General features: G+C 39.8%; 1 protein-coding gene across 1 annotated transcript in view; it reads left to right on the forward strand.

Moving 5' to 3' along the window:
* The window catches only part of LOC109426171 (uncharacterized), a 275,931-nt gene that overhangs the window by 30,416 nt on the left and 217,540 nt on the right, over window positions 1–27,975 (forward strand). Inside the window, exon 2 of the mRNA XM_062852538.1 lies at window positions 24,886–25,566. Within this exon, the coding sequence (XP_062708522.1) occupies window positions 25,490–25,566 (77 nt within the window). The 5' untranslated portion in view covers window positions 24,886–25,489. The remainder of the gene's footprint in view (window positions 1–24,885; window positions 25,567–27,975) is intronic.

Here is a 27,975-nt window from a genome sequence, read left to right on the forward strand (position 1 = left end):
CCTTAAGTTTGCAGAAGCTACATTTATGTCACATGGTAGTTTTCATGTAATATGCTCGTGAACTGTCAAATGCAGAAAGTTACATTCTTGACTTTATCTTGTTACATCGAAACCAAAGACCAAAACAAATGACCAGACCAGTTGCTGCGAAGTCAATGTTTAGTTGCCATGTATCATGTTACCGAAAGTCGTTTCCAAATGACGACAGTGTAACTTTTTGTTGTTTCATTGTGAACGCATATGAGACGCACAAAAACAAACGACTACTTGGTCACAATTGTGCAACCTAGCTGCTACTAGTAGGTGAAGATCAACACTGCATGTCAAAAGTATTTAGTAATTAGATATGTTTGTATGCTGGAACTTAACAAATACGATGTTTAGAACTTATTATGTTAAAGTAGCTCACGGTAAACTACATATATTTTGGGTAAATTTTACCAAAAAATAGAGTATATCGAATAAACTACTTCCCCAAAAAAAAATAAAGATGCATCGACCCAAGGGGAGAGATCTTGTGCAAAACAAGTCAATTTCGGGAAAATGTACTCAAATTTGAGTTGTTTGCTTAAGGGGAGCGGCGGTCTGGGGTTGAATTTGCCTAGGGAATCGCGCTACTTGGGCGGTGGCTTCTATATTCGTCTGTTTTCCACTATAACTCAGTCAATCTTGAACCAATTGACACAATTCTGGGAATGCGGTGAGATAGGTATAGTATCTACCCGTGTACAAAATTTCAAGTCAATCGGTTCAAAATTGACCGAGTTACAGTGGAAAACAGACGAAAATAACAGACGAAGAAAACCACCGCCCTAGCCACCGCCCAAGTAGCGCGATACCCTACTTTTGAGTATATTTTTTTGATGGAGGAAAGGGGCTGTTCATAAACCACGTGGTCATTTTTGTGGGACTTTCCCCCCCCCCCCCCCGCGTGGTCATTAGTCCATACTAAATTTTTTATTAGTCCATACAAAATGGTCATTAGCCGAAACCCCCCCCCCCCCCCCCTCATGACGACGTGGTTTATGGACAGCCCCAAACACAATTTATCTTGTGAAATTTTCTTAAAGCTATCTTTTTGGGTCGAAACACGGGTTTACGTTAAAAAAAAACTTAAGTATGACGGTTCTGTGAATTAAAAAAAATTGCTTTCAAACTTATAGTTCTGTATGAAGTAATGTTTGTGGTGAATATTGATATCTTCAAACATCCAACCAGCAATGTAGGCTCTGCGCAATCATCACAATGGCGATTAGTTGTACCTGTTACAAGAAAACTGAACTAATATATTTTTCAATTATGATTATGGAGTCGTAAGCAAACAGAATAGAAACGAAAAGTCATCAGAATTGACGAATAAATTGGCCTTACAAACCTAGTATCTTTTTTCCCGTTCAAAAATCGTACAACGAATCAATGCGATATGCAAATGTATATGCTAAAATTCTCGAATTTCGCAAGCGCACGCATTCTCCGCTAGTAAAATTGACAATTTCACCAGAAAAATCAAATTGCCAGTCAATTTTAGGACGGTGCACCAACGAAACACATTTCCATTTCCCTTGAGAGATACTTTTTCCAATCGTCATTGCCATGTTTTTGATCCACCGTTTATTTTCCATAATAGTGAGAAATCAAAGGTTTTTTTTCTCAGAGATGGCGCCACCACATTAAAAGTAAAATCATTTTTCTTGTATGGACAAATCGCTGGCATGCACTTGTTCCGCATCGCAGCGATTTGTACCCTGGGGCAAAAAGTTGCAAATTAGAAACAAAATCATTATGCCTACGCGTTTCTTCCGGATTCATTACAGTAATAGAGAATTTATTACGCCACCATACAAATTGCAAGCTGTTTACTTCTTTTTTTCTGACTGGCATTTTCCACCCGTGCTGTGCATGATGTTTCCGAGTGGATAGGTGCAGGCGGCGCCGCTGTATATGTGAAAAACACGTGGAACACGAGCGCCATCTATGATTCCGTAGCGCAAACTTTTCTGCTTGTTTACACTGTTATCACGTTTACCACATTTATCAGAAAAGCGCCTCTACCGGCACTCTAGCAAAAACGCAGCTGATTACTTCCTATTGTTATGACGAAGCAAGCAATGTAACTTTGAGTTTATTTTTCTTCTGATGTGTAAACAAACTATATTACATATCGGTTACCATCTAATCTCTTATGCGACGAACGACATGTTGCACAAAGGCTCCACCTCCTGCGCTTTTTCGGTGACATAGCTTTAGAAATCGACGTTGCAGTCATTTAAAATCGATTTTTGAATTTGTCGCGTAGAAATTACCGTGATTTAGTTGTAACAAAGTGTGCTGCTTGGGGTAGTACACCCCGTTGATCTTCGCTATTGCGAAGCCCTCGAGCGACGTGGAAATTATTTCATGGACCGGAAAACGACCGGTTGTACCGATCGCCACTAGCTTGGCCTTATCTGCTATCCAGTACCCGTTATCGGGAGGGATACGGTATGGGCCGATAGTAGTGCCATGTCTGTACTTGACTCCTAGACTGTCTACCACAGCAACTGTTGTGCGGCTTCACGGTGGTTCAGGTTTAGCAGTAGAATAACTAGCCACAGAAGTCCAATGTCGCGACTATTCATGTGACTAACATCTAGTTTGCCACGCCCTTACAGCGTCAGCAGCGGTACTAGAAGTGTCAAGTTAAGTTTGTTTACCAAAACAAAAGGTCCTCTACAAGATGGCCTCTTAAAAATAGTAAGTTATTGCAATAGGAAGTAATCAGCTGCGTTTTTGCTAGAGTGCCGGTAGAGGCGCTTTTCTGATAAATGAGGTAAACGTGATAACAGTGTAAACAAGCAGAAAAGTTTGCGCTACGGAATCATAGACGGCGCTCGCGTTCCATGTATTTTTCACATATACAGCGGCGCCGCCTGCACCTATCCACTCGGAAACATCATGCGCAGCACGGGTGGAAAATGCCAGTCAGAAAAAAAGAAGTAAACAGCTTGCAATTTGTATGGTGGCGTAATAAATTCTCTATTACTGTAATGAATCCGGAAGAAACGCGTAGGCATAATGATTTTGTTTCTAATTTGCAACTTTTTGCCCCAGGGTACAAATCGCTGCGATGCGGAACAAGTGCAAGCCAGCTATTTGTCCATACAAGAAAAATGATTTTACTTTTAATGTGGTGGCGCCATCTCTGAGGAAAACAAGCTTTGATTTCTTACTATTAAAGTTATTAAAATAATTAAATGAGAAAAGTGACTACAGCGCCATTGGAGTTCTAGTGTATTTCTATTGGTTAAGCTGTATAACCTGCATTATCGTCGGTTGGCTGGACTTTTAGTCCCGACCGTCGTGTGACCCTTGTTCGCCTTGGAAATCAGGCATTTTGGTGCCAAATTGCACTTCGATGTGGCATTCCACTCTGCACTTCCTGCAGAGTTTGCTCCTGTTGGAGCCTTCACACGCCCACAATTTGTGTCCTTTTTCGAAGCACTTGAAACACGCCTCAGGGGGCACGTAGATGCTGACTGCAGTCACCTGTCTGCCTTTCGCAGGTGGATCGATGCACAAGGTGCTTAAGTGCGGCTGCAAGCTCCTCTGCGTTGGTTTTCTCGTCCAGGTTTTTATACTGGAGAGTCGCCTCCGCCGTTAGGACTCTCACCTGCACTTTTTTACCAATACCTTCTGAGCTAAGGACTGTATCGGAAATTAACTATAAACATTCAGGATGCTCTATCTCGAAGCATGTTTGGTCTTATCATTTCGGTTCTTCTATCAAATCATCACAATACAGTCAAGTTTAGAACAGCCTGAAAAAAATTGAAAAATGTTTAGCATTGTTGAAAATATTGTAGAATGAATACATCTCACAAATTAAAATTTTGGACAAATTGTTGTTTTTTAAAGATTTTTCAGCGTTTCAATAACCTGTAGCGAATAAAACTTGTACGGCGAAAAATCCAAAAAATATTAATTATTGTTAGCAGTTATGTACACATAACATATCACCGAACACCAACTTAAAAAAAGAAATATTTATGATCGAAAAACCCTCAACATTTAAAAAATGACCTATCCTAAAAAAACACTAATTTTTTGTCGAACTTTGACAGTCTGTTTTAAATATCTTCAAAGGTTATACAATTCCGTTCTCTACTAAAGCTACCTCGTCGTGAAGTTTACAAACATTTCCAATTTAAAAAAAATGGAATCATCAATTTGATGTATTTTTTATTTGCGTAATCGTGCTTTGAATGAGCATTAAAAAATAGGGTCCCTGAAAAATGACCTTTTTTCATTTTTAAGAATTGCGCTAAAATGGAATCGATTTTTTTCTTGAAAAAATTTTTTTACCTATATTATGAGCAATCTGGGAAAGAATATATTTGCGCTAATATATTTTAAAAAATCAAAAAAAAATGCATTTTTTCCGCAATTTCAAATTTTTAAGAGGTGTCCAAAATTTCAAGATCATGCGTTTAAACTTTGAGATTGATGACCATGTAAAATAATTATTTTTATAAAAGCAAAAGTGCCATTCCTTTTTCTGAGGATTTATATAGTACCTCCAAAAATAAAATTATTTATAACTTGAATAAATTATTTTTTAGGATGTTTTGAACATATATAGTTAATTTCCGATACAGTCCTTAGTGCCTTGCAGCCGATGCCTTTCTTGATCGTCCCCTTCTTCAGCACTAGATCCGCGCACAGCAGCGAGATTTTCGCCTCGCATGGCCCTCAACAGCTCGGCGTATGTATCCGGCTCAGTTTTGAAGAACCGCGCGTCGCTCCGTTCGCGTTTGTGAACTGGTTCCACTTTTCTCAACTCTATCTTTTTATTCCAACCGTAATTAAAAGGCTCTTCTTTCCTCGGTCCGGTTGGCCACCGTTTCTCTAAGGGTTAGCCTCCTGGGGCTTGGTTTCCCTGCCCCTTGCGTGTTTTGCTACCAACTTTGGAGTCTGGATGCTCGCGCTGACCGTCCATTTTATCCTCTGCGACTTCCCGTCCGCCTCTGCCGGACGCTTCTTGCTACCGGCGTTCCGTGTATTCTCGGCAGGTTTCGGCCATGCAGCTCGAGTCGCAGGGCGATTTGACCTCTCCGCTACAGTTTCGTCGAGCTGTATGGTCGTGTGCACCATTGTCGCGTTTCCAGCATAGAAGAAGCTGTCTGTTTGGATGGACCTCTCTTCCCTGCTCGCATCAGCCGTGCTCCGCCCTTCAATCAGGAGATCGTACCTACTTCAGGTCCTTGCTGATATTGGTGCTTGCTGATGTTAGTCCGATCAGCTCATCCAGCTGGTTAGCCACTACCAACATCTTTGGTAGGCCGCTGCTGTTGCGGATCAGAGCTCGCATGAGGTCCGCGCCGATCAGCTGTGCTTCCTCGCTGCGCCGCCTCGTGCTCCACCTGTTGGGCCTGCTGCCTCCTGCTCTCTGATGGGCACACCAGCCTCTTATAATGGCGATCTTGCCAGTCCTCTTCGCGCGAACGGGTTCAACGCAGTTCCCTCTGCCTCTCCAATCTCGATCATATGGTTTATGAATTTAGTAGTCATTTCTGTTGGGTCCCTCTTAGAGCTGATATGCGTCACTGCAACTGGAGTAGTCGCCAATAATAATCCTGGTGGTTCACGCAGAATGGTAAAACCAAATATATTTGAGGTAAAAACATACATTTTCTCAATTTGTTCAGGCCACAAATATAAAATTGTTTGGAAGCAAACATGTATCTTTCATTAGTTTCTGGCAGGCTATGTTTACAATGAATGCAAACATTTTTATTTTGTAAGGCAGGTCGGTCCTAAGGAAATATTCAATTTTCCATTAAATTTGCAAATAAATTACATTTCGCTGGGAGAGCCCACTTCTCCGTGGCACTTCCAATGATAACATTCGCTCCCGCAAGCAAAGGAAAACTTAAAAATGTATACATGAGGAAATCATCTTTGATATTGCATTGTTTATTCTGAGTTCTCTTTTTTTCTAGGATTTATTCAGAATTTTTATTTCGTTACACTCCTTATCACTGAGCAATGCTTGTATCAGAATCGACCAGTTAATCAACATCATTTTCAGTACCTTTGAGAGGAGAATGCAAGTGACATTAAGTGGATCATAATCCATAATATATACCTGTGCCACGGGAATTTTGCGTGTCTATGATTTTATCAACTGCAACAACTAGATACATTCTAATTGGGAATTGATCCATTAAGCACCAGAGATTTTAGTTCCGTTAGAAAATATGCTCTTCAGGTTTATATAGTGACCATCAATAGGGGAGACTGAGGAGACTTGATCCCTGGGGAGACTTGTTCCCCCCATATTTTCTCGAAATCAAAAACAGTTTTCTTCCAGCATGTTTTTTCCAAAACGACATCTGGACAGACGACAATGTTTTGGCTACAATTGATTTTAATTGTTTATTGCATTATTTTTTAATGGCTGATGATTTGTTTTCAATCTTTCAGAAATCTTTTAGGCGAGTCCGAAAAATCTCAATAACTTTGCGAAAATTGAACCAAACCGTGTCAAAATTTCACAGGACATAGTATAAATAAAGAGCTATCAAACGTATTTATTCAAATGAGGCTGTTATATAAATATTTCAATTGATGTAGCTTAGTGTATACAACAGTGACATGGGGAGTCTTGATCCCTCGAGGATTACACACACATTATACATGTGAAAAATAAAATTCAATTTGGGAGCCTCTATTTACTCGGAATTCTAGTATATTCAATGATAAAACGTGTCAGATAATTATTATTTTAGTACAAACCATGAAAAGGGGATCAAGTCTCCCCATTTTGAAGATACGGCATATCCTTAACAATTTAAGGGAATCTTATAATTTCAAATACACCGTATTCATCAAAAATGCAAGAAAACTTGAAAAGAAAATGAATAGGAAGCTTCTGGAGTTATTTTCCCTTTAAATTAATCATGTGCTCAAAAGGGGATCAATTTTGACCCATTATTGAAAAATACATCATAAGACATGCCTCCATAAAAACACAGTTTTGAAAACTTTAACAATAATTCAAAGCCCTTCTGTTTTGTATAAACTTGCAATAGATGTTTACCTGTTATTCTGTACGAAAAATGGATCTAGTTTTGTATGTTTTCTTTAAGTAACAGGCAAATTAAGAAAAAGGGATCAAGTCTCCCCAGTCTCCCCTACACCACACTGTCATTCGTTTCCAAGCGTATTGTCCTAGAATTTGAACAACACCGCATTTAGTACCATCCTTCCCTGCTCATGGTAGCTCATGCTTACGATGCTACTGCGACTCGGTTTCCTTCTCTTTCAACCAACAACCGGGAAACGGCAGGCTGGCCTTGAATTAGGAAACTTTATCCTACCGTCACGGTGCAAAAGTGGTGAGTGTTTCGTCTCCTCAGTCAGTACCTAATGTGAGTGGGCGGATGTGCTGGGAAGTGAACCACCAACAGCAGCAAGATGCGAGTTTCTACAGTGCCCTTTCAACCCTGAATGTGCCTCCGCTTGTGGTGCTCTACCAGGAAACGATGGCGCACCGGAGGGTGTATTTGCATTTAAGATTTTGACATTTATTAAAATTTGTCAACCAGCCCGAGAGGTAACCGAAATGGACGAGAAAAGGAAAGCGAGACCTTGTTAGACTGCGAATACATCAACCACTAGACCATGAGCGGTAAGTGCCGGCATGGTAAAAGCGACGACAGGTCGACGAGGTTCATGTGTCTGGCCAACTTCCTGGAAGGTGTTATTAGCGACAAATTCAGTTTTATTAAATTAATGCTCCCGGAGTCGGGGAAGGCCCGAAAGTGTAGAACATTTTAACTAAGTACATATTGCTGAAAATCAATGCCTCGTGGTACGGCACGGAAAACGAACGTCTGCCGTGGGCGTCAATATAAACATTTTGGAACTGGAAAGATCCATCCATCCCTTAGAGTAAAATGGTACAGGGAAAACGAGTTGTGTGAAGAATTTTCATAAGCGTTAAATTTCATTAACACTCCCGGCCCCAAGATCAAAAATTTGTTGTAACTAAATTTTTAATTGGCTATATCTCAGCAATGGCTCAACCGATTTTCAAATTTTTTTTTATCAATCTCATGTCCGAATTCTAAAATTTCAGATGATTGAACAGAAATTATTCTAGGGGTGCTCAAATTTCCTCTAGAACAGTGCAACCGATACAAATTTTTTTCGACATGCTTATTTAATTGTAAACGAGCAAAATATTTCAGTAAACATCATAAATCTGCGTGGTTCACATGAATATAGTATAAAATAGCTGGATGCATATCGTAAATACAATCGAAAAATATTTTGAACATCCCTAGCGCTCTCGGCAGTGGCTAGTTGTAATTAAATTTTCAATTGACTATATCTCAGCAACGGCTCAACCGATTTTCAAAATTTTTTTACCAATCTCTTCTCCGAATCCTAAAGTTTCAGATAATTGAACAGAAATTATTTTAGGGGTGTTCAAATTTCCTCTAGAACCGTGCAACCGATATATATATTTTTAAATGTTTACCTAATTGGAAGCGGTCTGAAAATTACTGTACGCATAATGGATGTGTGTGGTATAGTATAAGATAAAATATTTTGAACATCCCTAGTGCTCAGCGGCACAGTGGCTAGTTGCAATTAAATTTTCAATTGACTATATCTCAGCAACGGCTCAACCGATTTTCAAAATTCTTTTACCAATCTCTTTTCCGAATCCTAAAGTTTCAGATAATTGAACAGAAATTTTTCTAGGGGTGTTCAAATTTCTTCTAGAACAGTGCAACCGATATATTTTTTTTTCAAAATGTTTATCTAATTGGAAGGGGTCTGAAAATTACTGTACGCATAATGAATGTGTGGGGTACAGTATAAGATAAAATATTTTGAACATTCCTAGTGCTCCCAGCACGATGATCGAAAATTTGTTGAAACTAAATTTTAAATCAGCTATATCTCAGCGATGGCTTAACCGATTTTCAAAATTATTTTCCTTACATGTTGTCCTAATCTTCTAGTTTCAGATAATTGAATAAAAAATATTCTAGGGGTGGTCCAATTTTTTCCATATCAGTGCAGAAGATACGATATTTTTCAGCCATTTTTTCTTCATTGAGGACGTTCAAAATATTTCCTTGAACATCATAAACCTACATTATTCAAACGGGAATAGTATAAGATCTATCTGGATACATGCAGTAAACCTCAATTAAAAAGATGTTGAACATCCCTAGTGCTCCTTGAATTATGACCGATGCTTGACTGTAATTAAATTTTCAATCGCATATATCTCAGCGATTGCTCAACCGATTTTCAAAATTATTTTACCAATCTCTTGTACGAATCTTCAAATTACAGAAGTTTGAAAAAAAAACCTTCTAGAGGTGTTCAAATTGCCTTTTGAACAGTTCAACTTGTTTCAAAATATTTATATCATTGTAAAAGTTCTAAATATTTCGGTAAACATCATAAATCTTCGTGATTCTAATGAGAATAGCATAAGATCACTTGATACATATTGTGAACTACATAGTAAATTGAACATCCCTAGCACTACCGGCATTGTGATCGAAATTCGGCTGTAACTATATTTTCAATGGGCTATATGTCAGCGATGACTTGACCGATTTGCCATATTATTTGACTAATCTCTTGTCAGAATTTTGTTTTGTGTTCAAATTTCCTCAAGAGCTCTGCATCCGGTGTATTTTTTTCGACTTGTTTACTTCATTGTGAACGTTCTAAATATTTTCACAAGCATGAGAAATCTGCGAGATTCTTATTAGAACAGTATAACATAAAAGGATACATATTGTGAATCACATAAAAACACACTCGGTGATTGAAATTAAACTATAAATAAATTTTCAATTGGCTATATCTCTCAAAATAACTCAACTGGTTTTTTTATATTCTTTTACTTATCGAATCTTCAAGTTTTAGACAATTGAACAAAAATCATTCTAGAGATGTTAAAATTTCCCCTGAACCAGATAACCGATACAATGTTTACCTAATTGTAAACGTTCTGAAACTGTCACAGAAAAAATTTTGGGACATCCCTAGCGCTCCTATAACGATGACTAAATCTGCAATCTGCAATATCGCAGCAATAGCACAACTGATTTTCAAAGTTATTTTGCTAATATGTTGTTCAAGTCTTCGAACTTCAAACAAATGAACAAAATACGTTCTAGGGGTGTTCAAACTTCCTTCAGAACAGTGCAACCGACACACATTTTTTCAGTCATTTTCACTTCATTGTAAGCGTTATGAAAAAAATCCGCAAACATCATCAATTTGCTGGCTTCAAATGAGAAAAGTATAAAAATGCCGGAAACATGTAGGTAGCCTCACAGCTCAGAATATGTGTGCCTTGCGTGTACTGGAGAGCCGGCTTCACATCGAAAATCTGCAACGAAATCAATATGCTACTACTGTGTACACGGAAAAATAAGGAGCAGCATATTTTGTGCTACATGTGCGGCATGTATTTGCAAAACACATAGAGCAAAAGTGTTCCATAAATATTGCGAGAATTGTTCCAATTGACACAGATTTGAATTGTTGATTTTTTTTTATTTTGATGAACATTTGGTTTACACTGAATTAGTGTGAATGAGTCATGAATATTTTCACTACATCAATGTTTCAAAAACCGTCAAGCCGTTTCGTTGAATTTCGTAATAAAAAAAGAGAAATTAAACTGGTACAAAACTGATTTTTATGATGGAAGGAAAAAACTTCGTGTAAAAAACTTTGACTACTACTAAAGAGAATCTTTGTGGCCTTCGTGGCCGTGCGGTTAGAGGCGTCAGTCGTCTAGGCGTTTCGTAAGCCTCGCAGTTTGGGTTCGATTCCTGCTCCAGTCGGTGAAAACTTTTCGTGAAACGGAAAATTCATCACTGGACGACTATTGGGTTTTTCGTGTGTTATCCGTTGTCTCATATTTGTGATCGTTCAATCTGTACAACCTCTGGTTGAAGACGGTGTAGTCTTTTCAAAGAGAATCTTCGTGCATGTCACGTGATATATTAAGGCAAAAATGGTAATTAGTAAATACAACTCTTAGCTACGAACTGTGGAACTTAAGAATTTAACGTACTGGGAGTGCTAGTATGCGAAATATTCAGAATGATTACAATGAGGCAAATATGTTGAAAAATATTTTTTTTAGGTTGCACTGTTGCTGTTGTTGTTACACAGCAACCATGGAATGATTTTTGTTAAACTGTCTGAAAATTGAAGGTTTGCGCAACATATTTTTAAAACAAACCCTGAAAACCGGCTGAGATATGCATGCAGTAATCTTATACAATTTTCATTTCAACCACGTAGATTTATGTATGATGTTTGGGGTAAAATTTTGAACTTTTGCAATAAATGAGCAAATTGAAAAAATGTAATGGTAGTAATGGTTTGAAGGAAATTTGAACGCCCTCATAATGATTTTTTCAATTGTTTGAATCTTGAATAACTGCAGAACATGTTACTAGAAGAATTTTGAAAATCGGTTAAGCCATCGCAGAGATACTGCTGATTAAAAATTTTGTTTAAACTAATTCGATCACCGTGCCTGGAGCGCTAGGGATATTCAAAATAATTATTCTTATGCTATTCTAATATAAACCACACACATAGATTATGCCTACGGAAATTTATGGAACGTTTAAATTGGTAAACATATCGAAAAAAAAATATATCGGTTGCACAGAGGAAATTTGAACACCCCTATAATGTTGAATTGTTTGAACCTTGAAGATTATGATAAGAGAGTTCTAAAAGCATTTTGAAAATCGGTTGAGCCATCGCTGAGATATGTAAGATTCAAATGTTGGTTGCAGCTAAAATTTGATCTCAATTTCGGGAGCTCAAGAGATGTTTAATATATTTTTCTGTGAGATTCACTATAAGCATTCGGTTATCTAATACTATTCTCATTTGAATCACATAGATGTTTGATATTTACGGAAATATTTGAAAGGTTCACAATGAAGAAAAACTGGTCGCAAAAAATCATTTCTGCTGCACTGGTATGGAGAAAATTTGACCAGCCCTAGATTATTTTTCATTCATTTATCTGAAACTAGAAGATTAGGACAACATATTAGTAAAAAAAATAATTGGGTTGTTTAGTGAAAAAATATGGCTATTTTCTATAGCCTAATCGAAAGAGCTCATTTTTCTAAGTATAACGTGATTTTTTTGGATTCCAGTACCTTTGTTTTGATGGTTAAATTAACAAAACAATTTTCATTTTTGTGGATAGAATGACAGTTCAATCGCTAAAGTGACAGTTCGACCCGAACAAAAAAATTTCCCCATACAAACTTTAAATGCATTTTAAAAATAGTTCCCGAACTCCGAAAATTATGAAATTTTGGATTTCGACTAATTGTTGGGCGGTGAATCCGATTATGAAATAATCCGGATACCTCTAAAGAACCCAATTTAAAATCGGTTAAGTAATCGCAGAAATATAGCTGATTTAAAATGAAGCTTCAACTAATTTTCGACCATCGTGCGTGGAGCGCTAGGGATGTTCAAAATATTTTATTGAATACGATTCCCATTTGCACCATACAAATTAATCATGTCTACGGAAGCGCATGTATCGTTTACAATTAGGTAAACATGTCGAACAAATTATATCGATTGCACTGTTCTAGAGAAATTTGAACATCCCTAGAATAAAAATTGTTCATTTGTTTGAAACTTGAATATTCGAACGAGAGATTGGTAAAATAATTTTGAAAATCGGTTGAGCCATCGCTGAGATATAACCAATTGAAAATTTAATTGCAACTAATCACTGTGCCGAGAGCGCTAGGGATGTTCAAAATATTTTTCTGTTAGATTAACGATATGTATCGTTATCTTATACTATTTTCATTTGAACATTTCAGATTTATGATGTTTACTAAAATATTTGGAACGTTTACAGCCAGATAAACATGTCGAAAAAAAGTGTATCGGTTGCACTGATCTAGAGAAAATTTGAACACCCCTATAATAATTTCTGTTCAATTATCGGAAACTTTAGGATTCGGACAAGAGATTGGTAAAAGAATTTTGAAAATCGGTTGAGCCATTGCTGAGATATAGTCAATTGAAAATTTAATAGCAACTAGCCACTGTGCCGGGAGCGCTAGGGATGTTCAAAATATGTTTCTGTTAGATTAACGATATGCATCCAGTTATCTTCTACTATTTTCATTTGAACACCTCAGATTTATGATGTTTTCTGAAATATTTGGAACGTTTACAGCCAGATAAGCATAACGAAACAAAATTTGTATCGGTTGCACTGTTCTAGAGGGAATTTGAACACCCCTAGAACAATTTCTGTTCAAGCATCTGAAATTTTAAGATTTGGACATGAGATTGATAAAAAAATTTAGAAAATCGGTTGAGCCATTGCTGAGATATAGCCAATTAAAAATTTAGTTACAACAAATTTTCGATCCCGGTGCTCCGCGTAACTTTTTTGATCTCGGTGCTCCTAGTGTTAAAAAAGCGGATCATAAAGAAAGTTTAAACAAATTCACGAAATATTCATCAAAAGGCAAATTAAAAACTGAAATATTTTTTTATATTATTATTATTAATTTCTATCACAACATTCTTTTTTTTATTCTTCTTCACTTAACCTAATTTACAGCTCTATTGTCCACTGGGGCACTACGTGAGCAATTTCAATTGACAGCTGCACTTACATTTTGTACAGCGCCTAGATTCTATTCTACTTTATCAAACTGGTTGCCTTTCTGCTGCTTTCACTTTTTCTACTTTATACCTAGTAGAATGACGAGCACAAGGATGATGATGGATGGCCGTTGTTCCTTTCCAGTCCGATTGGGGGTCCATTATGAGTAGCAGTTCGCCGATGTCCAGGTATCCGGGTCCGTTTGAGCCATGGGGCTCAGAAGAGGGTCAGTGTCAGTTACTCTCGGGGGAAAAGCGACTGACGAAAAATTGCAAGAGCCGGGGCTGGGAATCAAACCCATGACCATCCGCATATGAAGCGAACGTGTGACCAACTACGCCACGGGCCCGGCATCACAACATTCTATAATGGTTTTTTAAAACTGAGCTGGCGCAAATGAGTTGAAGGTTTGTATGGGATCTTCAGTCCAAATATATGGCAAACTAGCTGTACCCGGCAAACTTTGTCTTGCCTACTGCGTTTTTTGACGTTTCAAGTTTCCATCTAAGACCAAGTCCCCGGTCACAAAACATATGTAAGATCGATTTTCAAAAACTCTCAATTTTTCCATGTTTTTTGCCTCATAAACCTTCCTCGGGTGAAAACTAACAGAACAAAACTAAGACGATCAAAATCGGACCTTCCGTTCGCAAGTTATGCGCGGTCCCACGTATGCCACTGCATTTTTATATATAGATATATATACTAGCTGTCCCGGCAAACGTTGTTTTGCCATTTTTGATTGTGGTGGTTTGACAACTGTTTGTAGCACGGCACACTTGATCGGTTTTATTACGATCGTGTTAATTTTCCTCCCAATTCATGCCAATTCGGTAGTTTCCATTTTCTTTACATTTTTAGGTTATTTTCGTAACTTTTTGTACATATAAACACAGCCACAACGAATACGAATCGAGCCATGCAAGACTCGTGCTGATCGGTCCACCCGTTCTTGAGTTTTGTTGCCTCAAAGGAACTTTTAACTCATTTTTATATATAGATATATATATATATATATATATATATATATATATATATATATATATATATATATATATATATATATATATATATATATATATATATATATATATATATATATATATATATATATATATATATATATATATATATATATATATATATATATATATATATATATATGTATATATATATATATATATATATATATATATATATATATATATATATATATTTAGATTGGATGACCTCCATTCTCTTATTCAGCACGCACGTTGGATGAGTTTGATTTGGCTCATAATTGAAAAAATGATAGTTGATACCCTAAGGAACAATTTTGTAGAAGACCATATATAATGATAAAACTTAATTTAGTTGCGGTTTCAGCTAACGAAAGCAGGATGAGGACATCTTCCCCTGTTTACTCTAGGTTGTTACATGCAGCACGTATTTGCTGTTCGAAACTTGCGCTCTACATCACAGGCGGCTATGTTGTCCTTCATTTCAATTGCTCACGCACGTGGGCGGGTATCGAAACAATGAAGAATTACATGGAGGAAATGTACAGACCGGTAATCGGGCGAAACAGCCTGCACGCCGTATCAAATGATAACGGCCAGCGATGCGTAAACTTTACAGCCTCCCGTGGTATGATGGTTCGAAGCACTTCCTTACCCCACAAAGCCACCTCGAGATCTCCCGACCATCAAACAAAAAACTAAATCGAGCAAGAACGACAGTCATTTCCTACATAAGTTAAATCTTCTCGAAAGTAACCAATATTCGCATATACCATAATATGCAATCGAAATCACTTGTAGCCAAAACATAGTCTTTTGTCCAGGAGTAGTTTTGGAAAAATTATGCTAGAAGAAAATCGTTTTTGATTCCGAGAAAATATGGGGGGAACAAGTCTCCCCAGGGATCAAGTCTCTTTCACGTGTCGAAGTCGAACGCCATGGCTCAACATCGAGCTGCTGTCAGGTAGTCAGGTACGATATTTCTCATACAAGTCACCCTCCAAAAGTTGCATGCAAGTTTACTTAGACCGTTCGCAATACTGTTTTATTTTGTATGGCGAGTTTTAAAATTTTTAAAACTCGCCATACAAAATAAAACAGCATTGCGAACGGCCTTACTAACATTTACATTTACATTTGCATTTATTCACATTTACATTCATCTGACATTTTTTAGTCTTAATGAACTTAATTAACACTAATTTAAAATTAAAAACAAAATACATTTCACAGTTACATTTAAAAACCTTAATGACTATTATTATTAAGCCTATTTCGAAATGAGTCGATAGATAAGTTAAAGTCAAATATTTCAAAAACCCTATTGAAAGAAGCACACATGAATCTTATTGGATCGTGTTGAGCATACTAGGCGTTCCATGAACCGAGCTGTAGAAAGTCTCGTTGCCGAAGTTGTCCTTCCGGTGCATATAAGTTAATTTCGTTAAGTATTACGGAAGAGTCTACCTTGCCTTGTAAAACTTTCGCTATGAATATCGCCTGAACATGGAAGCGTCTACGTTCAAGAGTATTCAGTCCAAGCAAACGACATCGACTATCGTACGAAGGAAAATTTAAAAGATCTTTCCAGGGGAGATTCCGAAGTGCGTATCTAACAAACTTTTTTTGAATAGACTCAATTCGGGTGATCCAATTTGCATGATAAGGGCACCAAACAATCACAGCCGACTCCAAAATAGATCTTACCAGCGAACAATACAATGCTCGTAAGCACAATGGATCAATTATTAATTATTATTAATAATATCGGTATAATGTCCGCGAAAAGTGAGTGCGCAGTCTAATGTAACACCCAAATCTTTAACTTGGTGAACACGTTCTAATTGAAGACCGGCAATAGTGTAAGGAAAAAATAAGGGCTTAGCCTTACGACTGTACGAAATAACGTTACATTTACTTATACTAAGAGTGAGATAATTCCTAGAGCACCCATCCTTCGAACTTATCGATCAGTTTCTGTAGATTCCAGCAATCCTCGAGGCCTCTGATCACCATGTAGATCTTTACATCGTCTGCATAAAACAAGCGAAATTCAGGTGGAAGCAGCATTTCAACTTCATTTATAAAAATGATGAAGAGCAATGGCCCAAGATTACTCCCTTGTGGAACTCCGGATAAATTGGTGAAAACTGCAGACCGAGCGGATCCAATTTCAACACACAGTGCGCGGTCGGTGAGATATGAGCTAAACCAGCAGACGAAGGGCGATGACATACCAATTTTTTTCAGCCTAGCTAGTAGAATGCCGTGATCTACTCTGTCAAAGGCAGCTTTGAGATCGGTGTATACAGCATCGACTTGAAGTCCAGAATCCATGTTACGGAGACAAGTTGTAACAAAGTCTACTAAATTTGTCGATACGGAGCGCTTAGGAAAAAATCCATGTTGATCCTGGGATATATAGTTCTGGCAGCTAGCAAAGAGTGAATCATTGATGATTATTTCAAAGACTTTGGAACAAGCGCAAAGCGATGTGATACCGCGATAATTTTCGACGTTTGATTTGTCTCCTTTTTTGAAAACCGGAAACATTACGGAATCTTTCCAAGCAGTGGGAAATTTGCTCTGCTGCAAAGATGCATTGAAGAGCACAGTTAGAGGGTCGATGAAAGCTTCAGCACATTTAACAATCAGGCTTGACGGAATGCCATCCGGACCCGCTGAGTAGGAAGTTTTCATTTTTCCAATGGCAGATTCGACGTGACGGGATGTTATGCTAAAAGTGTTGAAATCGATTACGTCTAATGGTGTGTCCTGAAGAGCATCAGAGATCTCCTGAGGTGATTCTGATTCGTCGTTAAAAACTTGCTTAAAATGGGTAGCAAAGAGGTTGCATTTTTCAAGAGAGGTTCTCGCGGTTTCGTTGCCTAAAAACATTTCAACGGGTAGTCCATTTTGTTTTCTTTTTGAATCCACAAATGACCAGAAACGCTTGGGATTACGACGTAGATCTTCCTGTGTGCGAATCACATATCGTTTGTAGAGAAAACGATTGTACAATCGGTATCGCTGACTAGCTCTGTTAAACTGTTGTTTCAGCAGTGTACATCTTGATGCGCAATATCTACGTAAAGCTTTCGATCTTAATCTTTTAAGAGTGCGAAGACGTCTGTTGGACCAAGCCGGCTTACGAATAGGCAGTCGAGGCGGTACGCAGTCGATGATAGCACGATTTACTACTTCGTTGAAGAATTCTACTGCACTGTCGATGCAATCCGATGTTTCGATGAAACTCCAGTCAATAGCTTGAATTGCTGCGCTTAGAGCTACGTAGTCAGCACGTCGAAAATCCAACCCTGAAAGATCTGCAATGTCTTCGAACCGAACAGCTTGACTCAACTTCAAAGAGACTTGCAATGCTGGGTGAGCTTGGTCGAGGGTAGTTAATGGTTCGATCGCTTCCGAAACAATACAATTACGAGGCTCGTTTGTCAGCACAAGGTCGAGTAGTCCACCATAACAATTAGCCACATGGTTGATCTGGGTTAAGCCATGAAGACAGAATCCATCCAGCAAGGAAGAACAGGCTGCAGACATCCTCCTCTTCTTGGCGTAACGTCCTCACTGGGACAAAGCCTGCTTCTCAGCTTAGTGTTCTATGAGCACTTCCACAGTTATTAACTGAGAGCTTCCTCTGCCAATGACCATTTTGCATGTGTATATCGTGTGGCAGGCACGAAGATACTCTATGCCCGAAGAAGTCAAGGAAATTTCCTTTACGAAAAGATCCTGGCTGCAGACATGTTCGAGTTTATAGCATCTACTGAAGGCAATCCATCATCAGAAGTTGACCAAGAAAGATCGGATTGGTTGTAGTCCCCAAATTGCAGAATTTGGTCCGAGAGTGTCATGTTGGAAATAACCGCCCCTAACGAGCTAATGTGGTTATTGATGTCCAAGAGGTTGAATTTCCGGTCTGGTGGTAGATACATAACGCCAAGGTGAAAGCAACTAGAAGCGATTTTGATCCTAACCCACAGATGCTCAAGTGTATTGCTGACAATGGAAGGATCTAAGCAGCAAGACCAACGTGTGGAGACCGAGATAAGAACGCCACCGCCTCGTGACTTTTCACTGTTAGTCCTATTTCGATCGTTTCGGAAAACGGTGAATGAGTTGCCAAACAGTTGGGCTGAGAATATACGTTCATCGAGCCAAGTCTCGGTCAAAACAATAACGTCGTAGTGAGATTCTGATGCGGTTAACACGAAGTCATCGATTTTAGTGCGTAATCCTCTAACGTTCTGGTAGTATATGAGCAATTGACGACCGTTGAATACCACCGAAGATTCGTGAATGTCTCCATTTTCACCAACGTGTTCATCACAGCTGCCGGAAGTAATATCATCAGTGCGAATCATGCTATTGGCTTGATCGTACTTGCCTAGAGACGTCGTTTGGAAGACCCCTCCATCCGACCGGCTAAAATATAAACGACTCATAAGAAAGTGATCATTCGTCATAAATAATTCCAAAAGTCCCAGTGAAGAAACAGGGGTGTAAGCAGTAATAAATAACAAAAGTTCCATAAACAAATAGAAAAGTGCATAAATAAATCAAAAGTTTCCATAAATAATTGATTTTTGAGCAATTAAAAACGTCAAAAATGCAATGAATAAATCAACTGTTGCAATAAAAAAAGCCAATTTTCCCACCAAAAAACTTCGAATTTTCCATAAATAAATCCGATTTTTCCATAATAAATTAGAAAATTCACAATAAAAAAATATCGAAAAAGCAATAAATAATTCAAAAAGTGCAATAACAAAAAAATAAATTATCAATAAATGTCAAAAAACGAGCAATAAACGTAAATGCATTTTGAGCCAAAAATTACATAGACCATGTGGCGAAGCCGCATAGAGGATTGAGGAACTGAGGCGGGAGAAGGCCGCCGAAGTTTCCGATATCCGATGCACCGCAACTGCATCGATTCGGTTCTAGGCAAACCACAGATTCAAGAATTTGCCCGGTATAATGCAAACATAGATGTTATCCCTTTTTTTAGGTCCGACGAGCGATAGCGAGTTGTTCGGACAGCAAGCAATTGTTCGGTAAATTGCAATCATAGTTACGCAAGCTTTTCAGTCGATTCATTCACATAAGTGCGATTCAGCATTTCACTGTCTCATACTGCATTTGTTTTTCATGGGTAATTTCGTCATTTTTTATTGCATTTTTTGAATTTTTTATTGCTTTTTCGATATTTTTTATTGTGAATTTTCTAATTTATTATGGAAAAATCGGATTTACTTATGGAAAATTTGAAGTTATTTGGTGGGAAAATTAGCTTTTTTTATTGCAACAGTTGGTTTATTCATTGCATTTTTGACGTTTTTAATTGCTCAAAAATCAATTATTTATGGAAACTTTTGATTTATTTATGCATTTTTCTATTTGTTTACGGAACTTTTGTTATTTATTACTGCTTACACCCCTGTTTCTTCACTGGGACTTTTGGAATTATTTATGGGAAATTTTGTATTTATTATGGAACGTTTAATTGTCTGCCCATCCGACCCAAACACAGGACCGGGACGACTGCAGGTCGCTGGCTGGAAGGTCTGGACTGTGATGGGTGGCTTCGGGGCTTCCATAGAGCTAAGTATTGTGCGTCCCGGAGGCTGAGGAGAACTTTGGCGTTGACATTGGAAAGAACTGGACCGTGGCGTGATATCTTCGTTGGCATCCCTTGAGCTGCATGGTGAAACCTCGTCAGAGCATATACAGTTCATATATAGCGAATACTTGCCTGATGGCACAGGGCGGGAGACCTTTCCGCCAGACCCAAACACAGGACCGGGACGACTGCAGGCCGCTGGCTGGATGGTCTGGACTGTGATGGGAGGTTCCGGGTCTCCCGTTGTGCGAATTGATGTGCGTCCGAATATTCGAAAAGGTGCGACTTATTTTGGTCGACTTCACTAGGGGTAATAATGGCATCAGAGCTGGTTATGTTCATTGATGAATTATACTCGCCTGATAGCATAGGCTGGAAGACCCCATCACCTAGTCCAGACTGTGCTGGCAGGCTCCGGGGCTTCCGTAGTGCAAATTGTTGTGCATCGATCTGTTGTAATTGACATCATCAGTGCGGATAAGGTTCATACATTAAATTAACTTGCCTGGAGACACATTCTGGAAGACCCCTTCCGCCTGCCCAGACACAGGACCGGGACGGTTGTTGAGCGCTGGCTGGATGGTCTGGACTGTGCTGGGGGGCTCCGGGGCTTCCATAGTGCATAACAATGTGCGTCCCGGGTGTGGCGAACAGGACATTGATAGGTTGTGGGCTGATTCTACTGCGAATTTGGAAGACGAACCGCAGAGGCGTTTTTTGGTTGGGCTCGAAAGGACGGACCGATATACCCTCTGACCAGTAAAACGAGTCGCCAACTACGTTTGAAGCTGCTTTAGTAACCGTTACTTTGAAGGATACAAACGATAGGTCCTCAATTTGCTTTCCACGAGGAACCAGTTTCGTAACAGTAACAGATGATGGGTGGATGTTTGTGACTAACGTAAAATGCTTAAATCTATCAAATTTGGTTTGGTAAAATGAAATATTTTGCATCAGTCGTTAATTTAGATGTTAATTGACCAATTTACCCTTCGATTGCTTTAAAAAAATATTTCCATACTTGATGGCTAGCAATCAAAAAAACCCAAAATAGCATATTTTGCCCTATAAATTGAGGTATAGCTCAAAATTGTGACGTGCTGGAGCAAATCTGAGCCCGAATTCGGATTCAGCGGCCCAAAATCTGTCGGAGACACATAAGTTGGCTCTTGATTGAGATAAAAAAAATGTTGCGCTGTGTATTTAATGTTACACAAAGAAGAATGCAGTATGGGCGAAAATGTTACAACACCGTACAAGGGCGAATGAGGCACGTTATAGACAGGCGCGGAGAAGGCAGAACTTGGTTTTCTGGAGGATCACGAAGTACATGCATAGGACGACGAGAGATTCAGGAGAAGATTGGACGGTTGAAAAACAACAAAGCCGCTGGAGCAGATCAACTACCAAACGAGCTTCTAAAATACGGTGGAGAAGCCCTGGTTAGAGCACTACACTGGGTCATTACCAAGATTTTAGAGGAGGAAGTATTTACGGGGGAATGGATGGAAGGTATCATGAGTCCCATCAACAAAAAGGGTGACAAGTTGGATGGCATGAACTATAGCGCGATCTAACTACTGCGCGCTGCCTACAAAATACTCTCTCAAATTTTATGCCGCCGTCTATCACCGCTTGCAAGAGAGTTCTTGGGGCAATATCATGCTGGATTCATGGGTGAACGATACACGTTACGTTACAACGGACCAGATGTTCGCCATCCGCCAGATGTTGCAGAAATGCCGCGAATACAACGTGTCCACACATCACTTGTTCATCGATTTTAAATCGGCGTATGATAAAATTGATCGAAACCAGCTATGGCAGATTATGCACGAATACGGATTCCCGGATAAACTGATACGATTGATCAAGGCGACGACGGATCGTGTGAAGTGCGTAGTTCGAGTATCAGGGTTACTCTCGAGCAGGGGCCTACATCGTCGAAACCAAAACATGACGCTGAAAGCGAGCGCCCATCAGCATCGGACGGACGCCGACGACGGGAACATTCAAAACAACTTGCATGCGCTTCGCTTCAGCCGCCCTTCTTGTCACTTTCTTCGACGCAACGACGGGTGGCGGCTCATTTTCACACCGACTGGGATTCAATTGAAATTTTCAAATTGTCTAAAATATATGTTTGCTTAATATTTTTATGGGAAATGAACTATTTCAGTAAAATATGCATAGCATACATTAACATTACACAGATTTGCCGGTTGTTACACTCATTAACTGAGTTATAACAGAGAAATTCATTCGATGTCTAACGAGCGTACGTGAGCCTGTGAGTGCGAAACAAAGTGGCGTCTGCGACGACGCAGCACCGTCGGTTCATCGGTGACGATGACAGTCGGGCTGAGCGACGACGACGGCGCCTTGTTTCCATTGACGATTGAAACCATTGTTTACAAACTTCGTCTGAAAATTTCAATTGAAATTGAAAATGTAGGGCCCTGCTCTCGAGTCCCTTCGAATCTCGTAGAGGGTAACGGCAAAGTGATGGTCTTTCGTGCTTACTGTTCAACATTGCTTTAAAGGGTGTGATAAGGAGAGCGGAAATAAACACGAGTGGAACGGTATTCACGAAGTCCGATCAGCTGATGGTTTTGCTGATGATGTTGATATTATAGCTCACAAATTTGAGACGATGGCGAAAACGTACATCCGACTAAAATGTGAAGCCAGGCGAATCGGAATAATCATTAATGTGTCGAAGACAAAGTACATGATGGCAAATGGCTCCAAGAAGGAATCACCGCGCCCGCCACTCCGAATTGCTATCGACGGTGATGAAATCGGGGCGGTTGAAGAATTCGTGTATTTGGGCTCACTGGTGACCGCCAACAACGACACCAACAGAGAAATTCAGAGACGTGCTTACTTTGGACTCCGCAAAACTCTACGATCAAATAAACTTCACCGTCACACGAAGTTAACTGTCTACAAAACGCTGATTAAATGTACACTAAGCAAGGACTCTAAGTGCAGAGGACCATCGTTTTCTTGGAGTTTTCGAACGGAAGGTGCTGCGTACTATCTACGGCGGAGTGCAGAAGGAAGACGGAAATTGGAGAAGGCGAATGGACCGTGAACTGCCTCAGCTGCTGAGAGAACCAACCATCGTCCACACCGTGAAAATCGGGAAGCTATGGTAGACGGGTGACGTCATCAGGATGTCGGATAGCAACCCGACTAAAATGGTTCTCGAGAGTCATCCGACCGGTACAAGAAGACGTGGTGCGCAGCGAGCTAGATGGATCGATCAAGTGGAGCACGATCTGCGGACCCTACACAGAGTGCAGAACTGGAGGTACATAGCCATAGACCGAGTAGAATGGAGACGGCTACTATGTACAGTAGAGGCCATTCAGGCCTTAGTCTGACCGGTAAGGTAAGGGTGAAGAATTGTTTATTTGATTGGAAAATGTTGGTGTTACACGGGGTAAAATTTGATGTCTACATATTAATCAATGTCAATATTTGAATCTCTATTTTTTATTCTTCCCGTTAGTGTAGTTTTCAATCATCCTGAACAACCATGCGTCTCCACAGAAGTCAACATTAGAATTTTGAAGCTCAAAGCTAAATCGAGTAAAATAATATTAAAAGCAAATTGGGTAGTATTTTTAATCTGTATTCTTGATTTAAATTGGTTGAACTTTGGTAATAAGTATAAAGTTTATTAACAGTGATTAGAAATGACAGCAGCAAACTGCTCTCAAAAAATATTTAGCTGGACGGGGGCAGAGCTTGTGATACATTTACTAAAGTTAACGTTCAAGCCTCTAGATCTTTTCGGTCCAAAACTAGCCCGTAAGGGATACATATATTTTGATCATATTTCAGTTCAGTCACCCTCTCACATGAAGGAGAGGTCAAAAAGGGTTCTACACACAAAAAATAAAACTCTGTAGACATTTCCTATCAGCCGCCCACTTATCACACCTTCTGAACCGAAAAAGAATAACGAGCGAAAAACATTTGTGCGAATGTTTTTCCCCATGTAGCTTGTTCTTCCGCCAGGAAGCACAAAAATAAACGCAAGATATAGCCTCATCGAGATGGCATGGGATGCCCACATCCACCCAGATTGTTTCGCACTGGCTAGGGTCCCGCAGCAGTAAGGAAACGAATAAAAACGATTTTCCTGGTTCTTTGTTTTATGAATAACTTTGTCTGGGAACTAGCTATGAACACTCCTTAGGACAGTGATCACCGAAAAAATGTGTTTGTAACGTAGTGCGGGGTAACATTGATCGGGTTAACTAATTTTAACCAATTGGGATCGTGAAGGTAATTAAAAAAAAATCACCAATCATGCAAAAAAGTTTCGTAAACGAGAAGTATCAACTCAAACCTTCCATGCAAAGTGATCAATGTGACCTCTTTTGACGGTAATCAAATATATGTGTATATGCTTTTATTATGTCGTAAGCTGTAGATTTTCTAGCTCTTAGACCCTCCGAACCCACAACCGAACCGTATCAAACAAATAATCTTACCGACATCTTCTCTCCATCTTGTCTTTTCTATAGGAAAACGATTTATTATGTGAACCGGAGGCAGCAGCTTTAAGGAAAAATACGCCCATGCTTGCGTCTGTGGACGGGTGGCGATTATGCGGACAAGAAAGAAAATCTCTGCGCCTAGCCGGAACGAAATTGGACGGCGATGAATGAAACGTGATAGAAGATAAACGTTTAAATCCTCAAACATTTCGAGGGAAATTAAAGTGGGCTAGAGATATAACTTTGCATCACTTGGCCACGACAGTGAGATCCCCTGCCAACGAATGGAAAGATTTATGCGATCCTTGAAGGGTCCTTGGTGTGGTGATGCGAAAGGTGAATACTAATAAATAGCAAGAGAAGAAAAGTGAAGTGAAAATCTGGTGAAAACACAGGGCCGAAAGTATGAATCGGTGGAGTGAACATGTGCGGTGGTGATGGTGGTCGGGTCGTTAGTGAAAATGAGCATCTTAAATGAGGGATAAACACAGCGACGCGGTTCAGTGAACAAGGAGGACCCAACCAGCATAGATGGATCGTAAAAGAAATTCGAAATTTTCCGGCGCAGATAAGCATAACCTCTTGTGATCCGTTACTTGCTCCAGGAACGATAACTTCAGCAGCGGGGATTATGGCCGATCTGCAGGCGACCATTGAGTTTGCCGTGGAGCTGTACAAGTTCTACAATGTTGATCTGTTCCAGCGGGGGTAAGTTTAAACAATGCCCATTATTTGACTAGCTTGGATGGACCTTTAATTATCGCTCAAGAATGATGATTTCACATAAGACCTATTTACTGATTATATTATAAAAGGACAATGATGGAGAATTGTAACACTATTTTGAAACAAATTGAATATTTATATTTAACCTTAGTAGGGGTCAATATGACCCAGACAGGCACGCTGAATGTACACTAGGTCATCGTGGTGCGGAAAACCTAACATCTTAGGAGGTCTTGTACTGACTTTTCGAACCCGCTAAGCAGAATACCCTCTTCGAATGAGTGTAATCAGATTCGTACCTTTGAATTCCGCCCTATGTTGCTTATCCTTTGACAGATACGCGTATTTCGACTACCACTTGTAATCTTCCTCAGTGTCAGTTATCCACTGGAGGAATAGGGCTTCCATAGGGCGGAATTAAAAGGTACGAAACTGATTACACTCATTCGGAGATCTTAGGAGGGTTAACTCCACAAGTCCATTTATTACGAAAGGTTCCAAGTGGCCTTCATGGGTGATTTAAGAGTTGTTACAAGGTTCCATGACGGTCTCCGAGAGTTGCATCAAAAGGATTGCCTTGTGCCGTGATTGCGAAAGCCGTGACAGAGCTGCGAAAGCGTTTTTCCACGAGGTGAGTGTAATTTACCTTGTAGAGTTACTTTTGCAGCTCCCTCATGTCTATTATATGCGTATGCGAGCCCTACTTTATTCGGAAAACTTCTAGAGAAAACTAAAAGGCAAAAGTCGTCCATGCATCGTTCCTTGATAGCACGCATTTGAGCTGAGAAAACAGCAAGTGAGTGTAGCTCTTTGCAAGTGAGTGATCCCATCTTTGATAACTGTTTTGAAAAAAACACTACCAAAGGAACCACGCCGCCGTATATGAGTGTATCAATTTTGCTATATATTGATATTTAAAATTGTGAATATAATGCGGCAATACTTTAAACACCTCATTGAAGCAATATTGAAGTCGGAAAGGGCCCCACTGAAAACAAATTTAGTGCCACATATTGCAGCACGTAGACAGCTATTGCTAAAGAAACATAAATGCATGTGCTGTACATTTGCATTTACTTACCTTACCGATCAGGCTAAGGCCGGGGTGGCTTCTGCTGTACATAGTAGCCGCCTCCAATCCACTCGGTCCATGGCTGTTTGTCTCCAGTTCCGCACTCTGCGTAGGGTCCGCAGATCGTCCTCCACTTGGTCGACCCATCTAGCTCGCTGCGCTCCACGTCTTCTTGTACCGGTTGGATGACTCTCGAGAACCATTTTAGTCGGGTTGCTATCCGACATCCTGATGACGTGACCCGCCCACCGTAGCCTCCCGATTTTCGAGGTGTGGACGATGGTTGGTTCTCTCAGCAGCTGATGCAGCTTGTGGTTCATTCGCCTTCTCCAAGTCCCGTCTTCCATCTGCACTCCGCCGTAGATGGTGCGCAACACCTTCCGTTCGAAAACTCCAAGGGCGCGTTAGTCCTCTGCACGTAGGGTCCATGTTTCGTGCCCATAGAGGACGACCGGTCTAATCAGCGTTTTGTAGATGGTTAACTTCGTGTTACGGCGAACTTTATTCGATCGTAGAGTTCTGCGGAGTCCAAAGTAAGAACGATTTCCTGCCACAATGCGCCTCTGAATTTCTCTGCTGGTGTCGATGTCGGCGGTCACCAGTGAGCCCAAGTACACGAATTCTTCAACCGCCTCGATTTCATCACCGTCGATATAAGTTCGGGGTAACGGGCGCGGTGATTCCTCCCTAGAGCCCTTTGCCATCATGTACTTTGACTTCGACACATTAATGACTAATCCGATTCGTCTGGCATCACTCTATAGTCGGATGTACGTTTCCGCCATCGTCTCAAATTTACGAGCTATAATATCAATATCATCAGCGAAACCAAGCAGCTGAACAAACTTCGTGAAAATCGTTCCACTCGTGTTTATCCCCGCTTTCCTTATTACACCCTCTAAAGCAATGTTGAACAGCAAGCACGAAAGACCATCACCTTGCCATAACCCTCTGCGAGATTCGAAGTGACTCGAGAGTGTCCCTGATACTCGAACTACGCACATCACTCGATCCATCGTTGCCTTGATCAATCGTATCAGTTTATCCGGGAATCCGTATTCGTGCATAATCTGCCATAGCTGTTCTCGATCGATTTTATCATACGCCGATTTGAAATCGATGAACAAGTGATGTGTGGGCACGTTGTATTCGCGGCACTTCTGCAACACCTGGCGGATGGCGAACATCTGGTCCGTTGTAGCGCGTTCACCCATAAATCCAGCCTGATATTGCCCCACGAACTCTCTTGCAATCGGTGATAGACGGCGGCATAAAATTTGAGAGAGTATCTTGTAGGCAGCGCTCAGTAGTGTGATCGC

This window comes from Aedes albopictus, chromosome 2, assembly GCF_035046485.1.
Source record: "Aedes albopictus strain Foshan chromosome 2, AalbF5, whole genome shotgun sequence".
Taxonomy (NCBI): domain Eukaryota; kingdom Metazoa; phylum Arthropoda; class Insecta; order Diptera; family Culicidae; genus Aedes; species Aedes albopictus.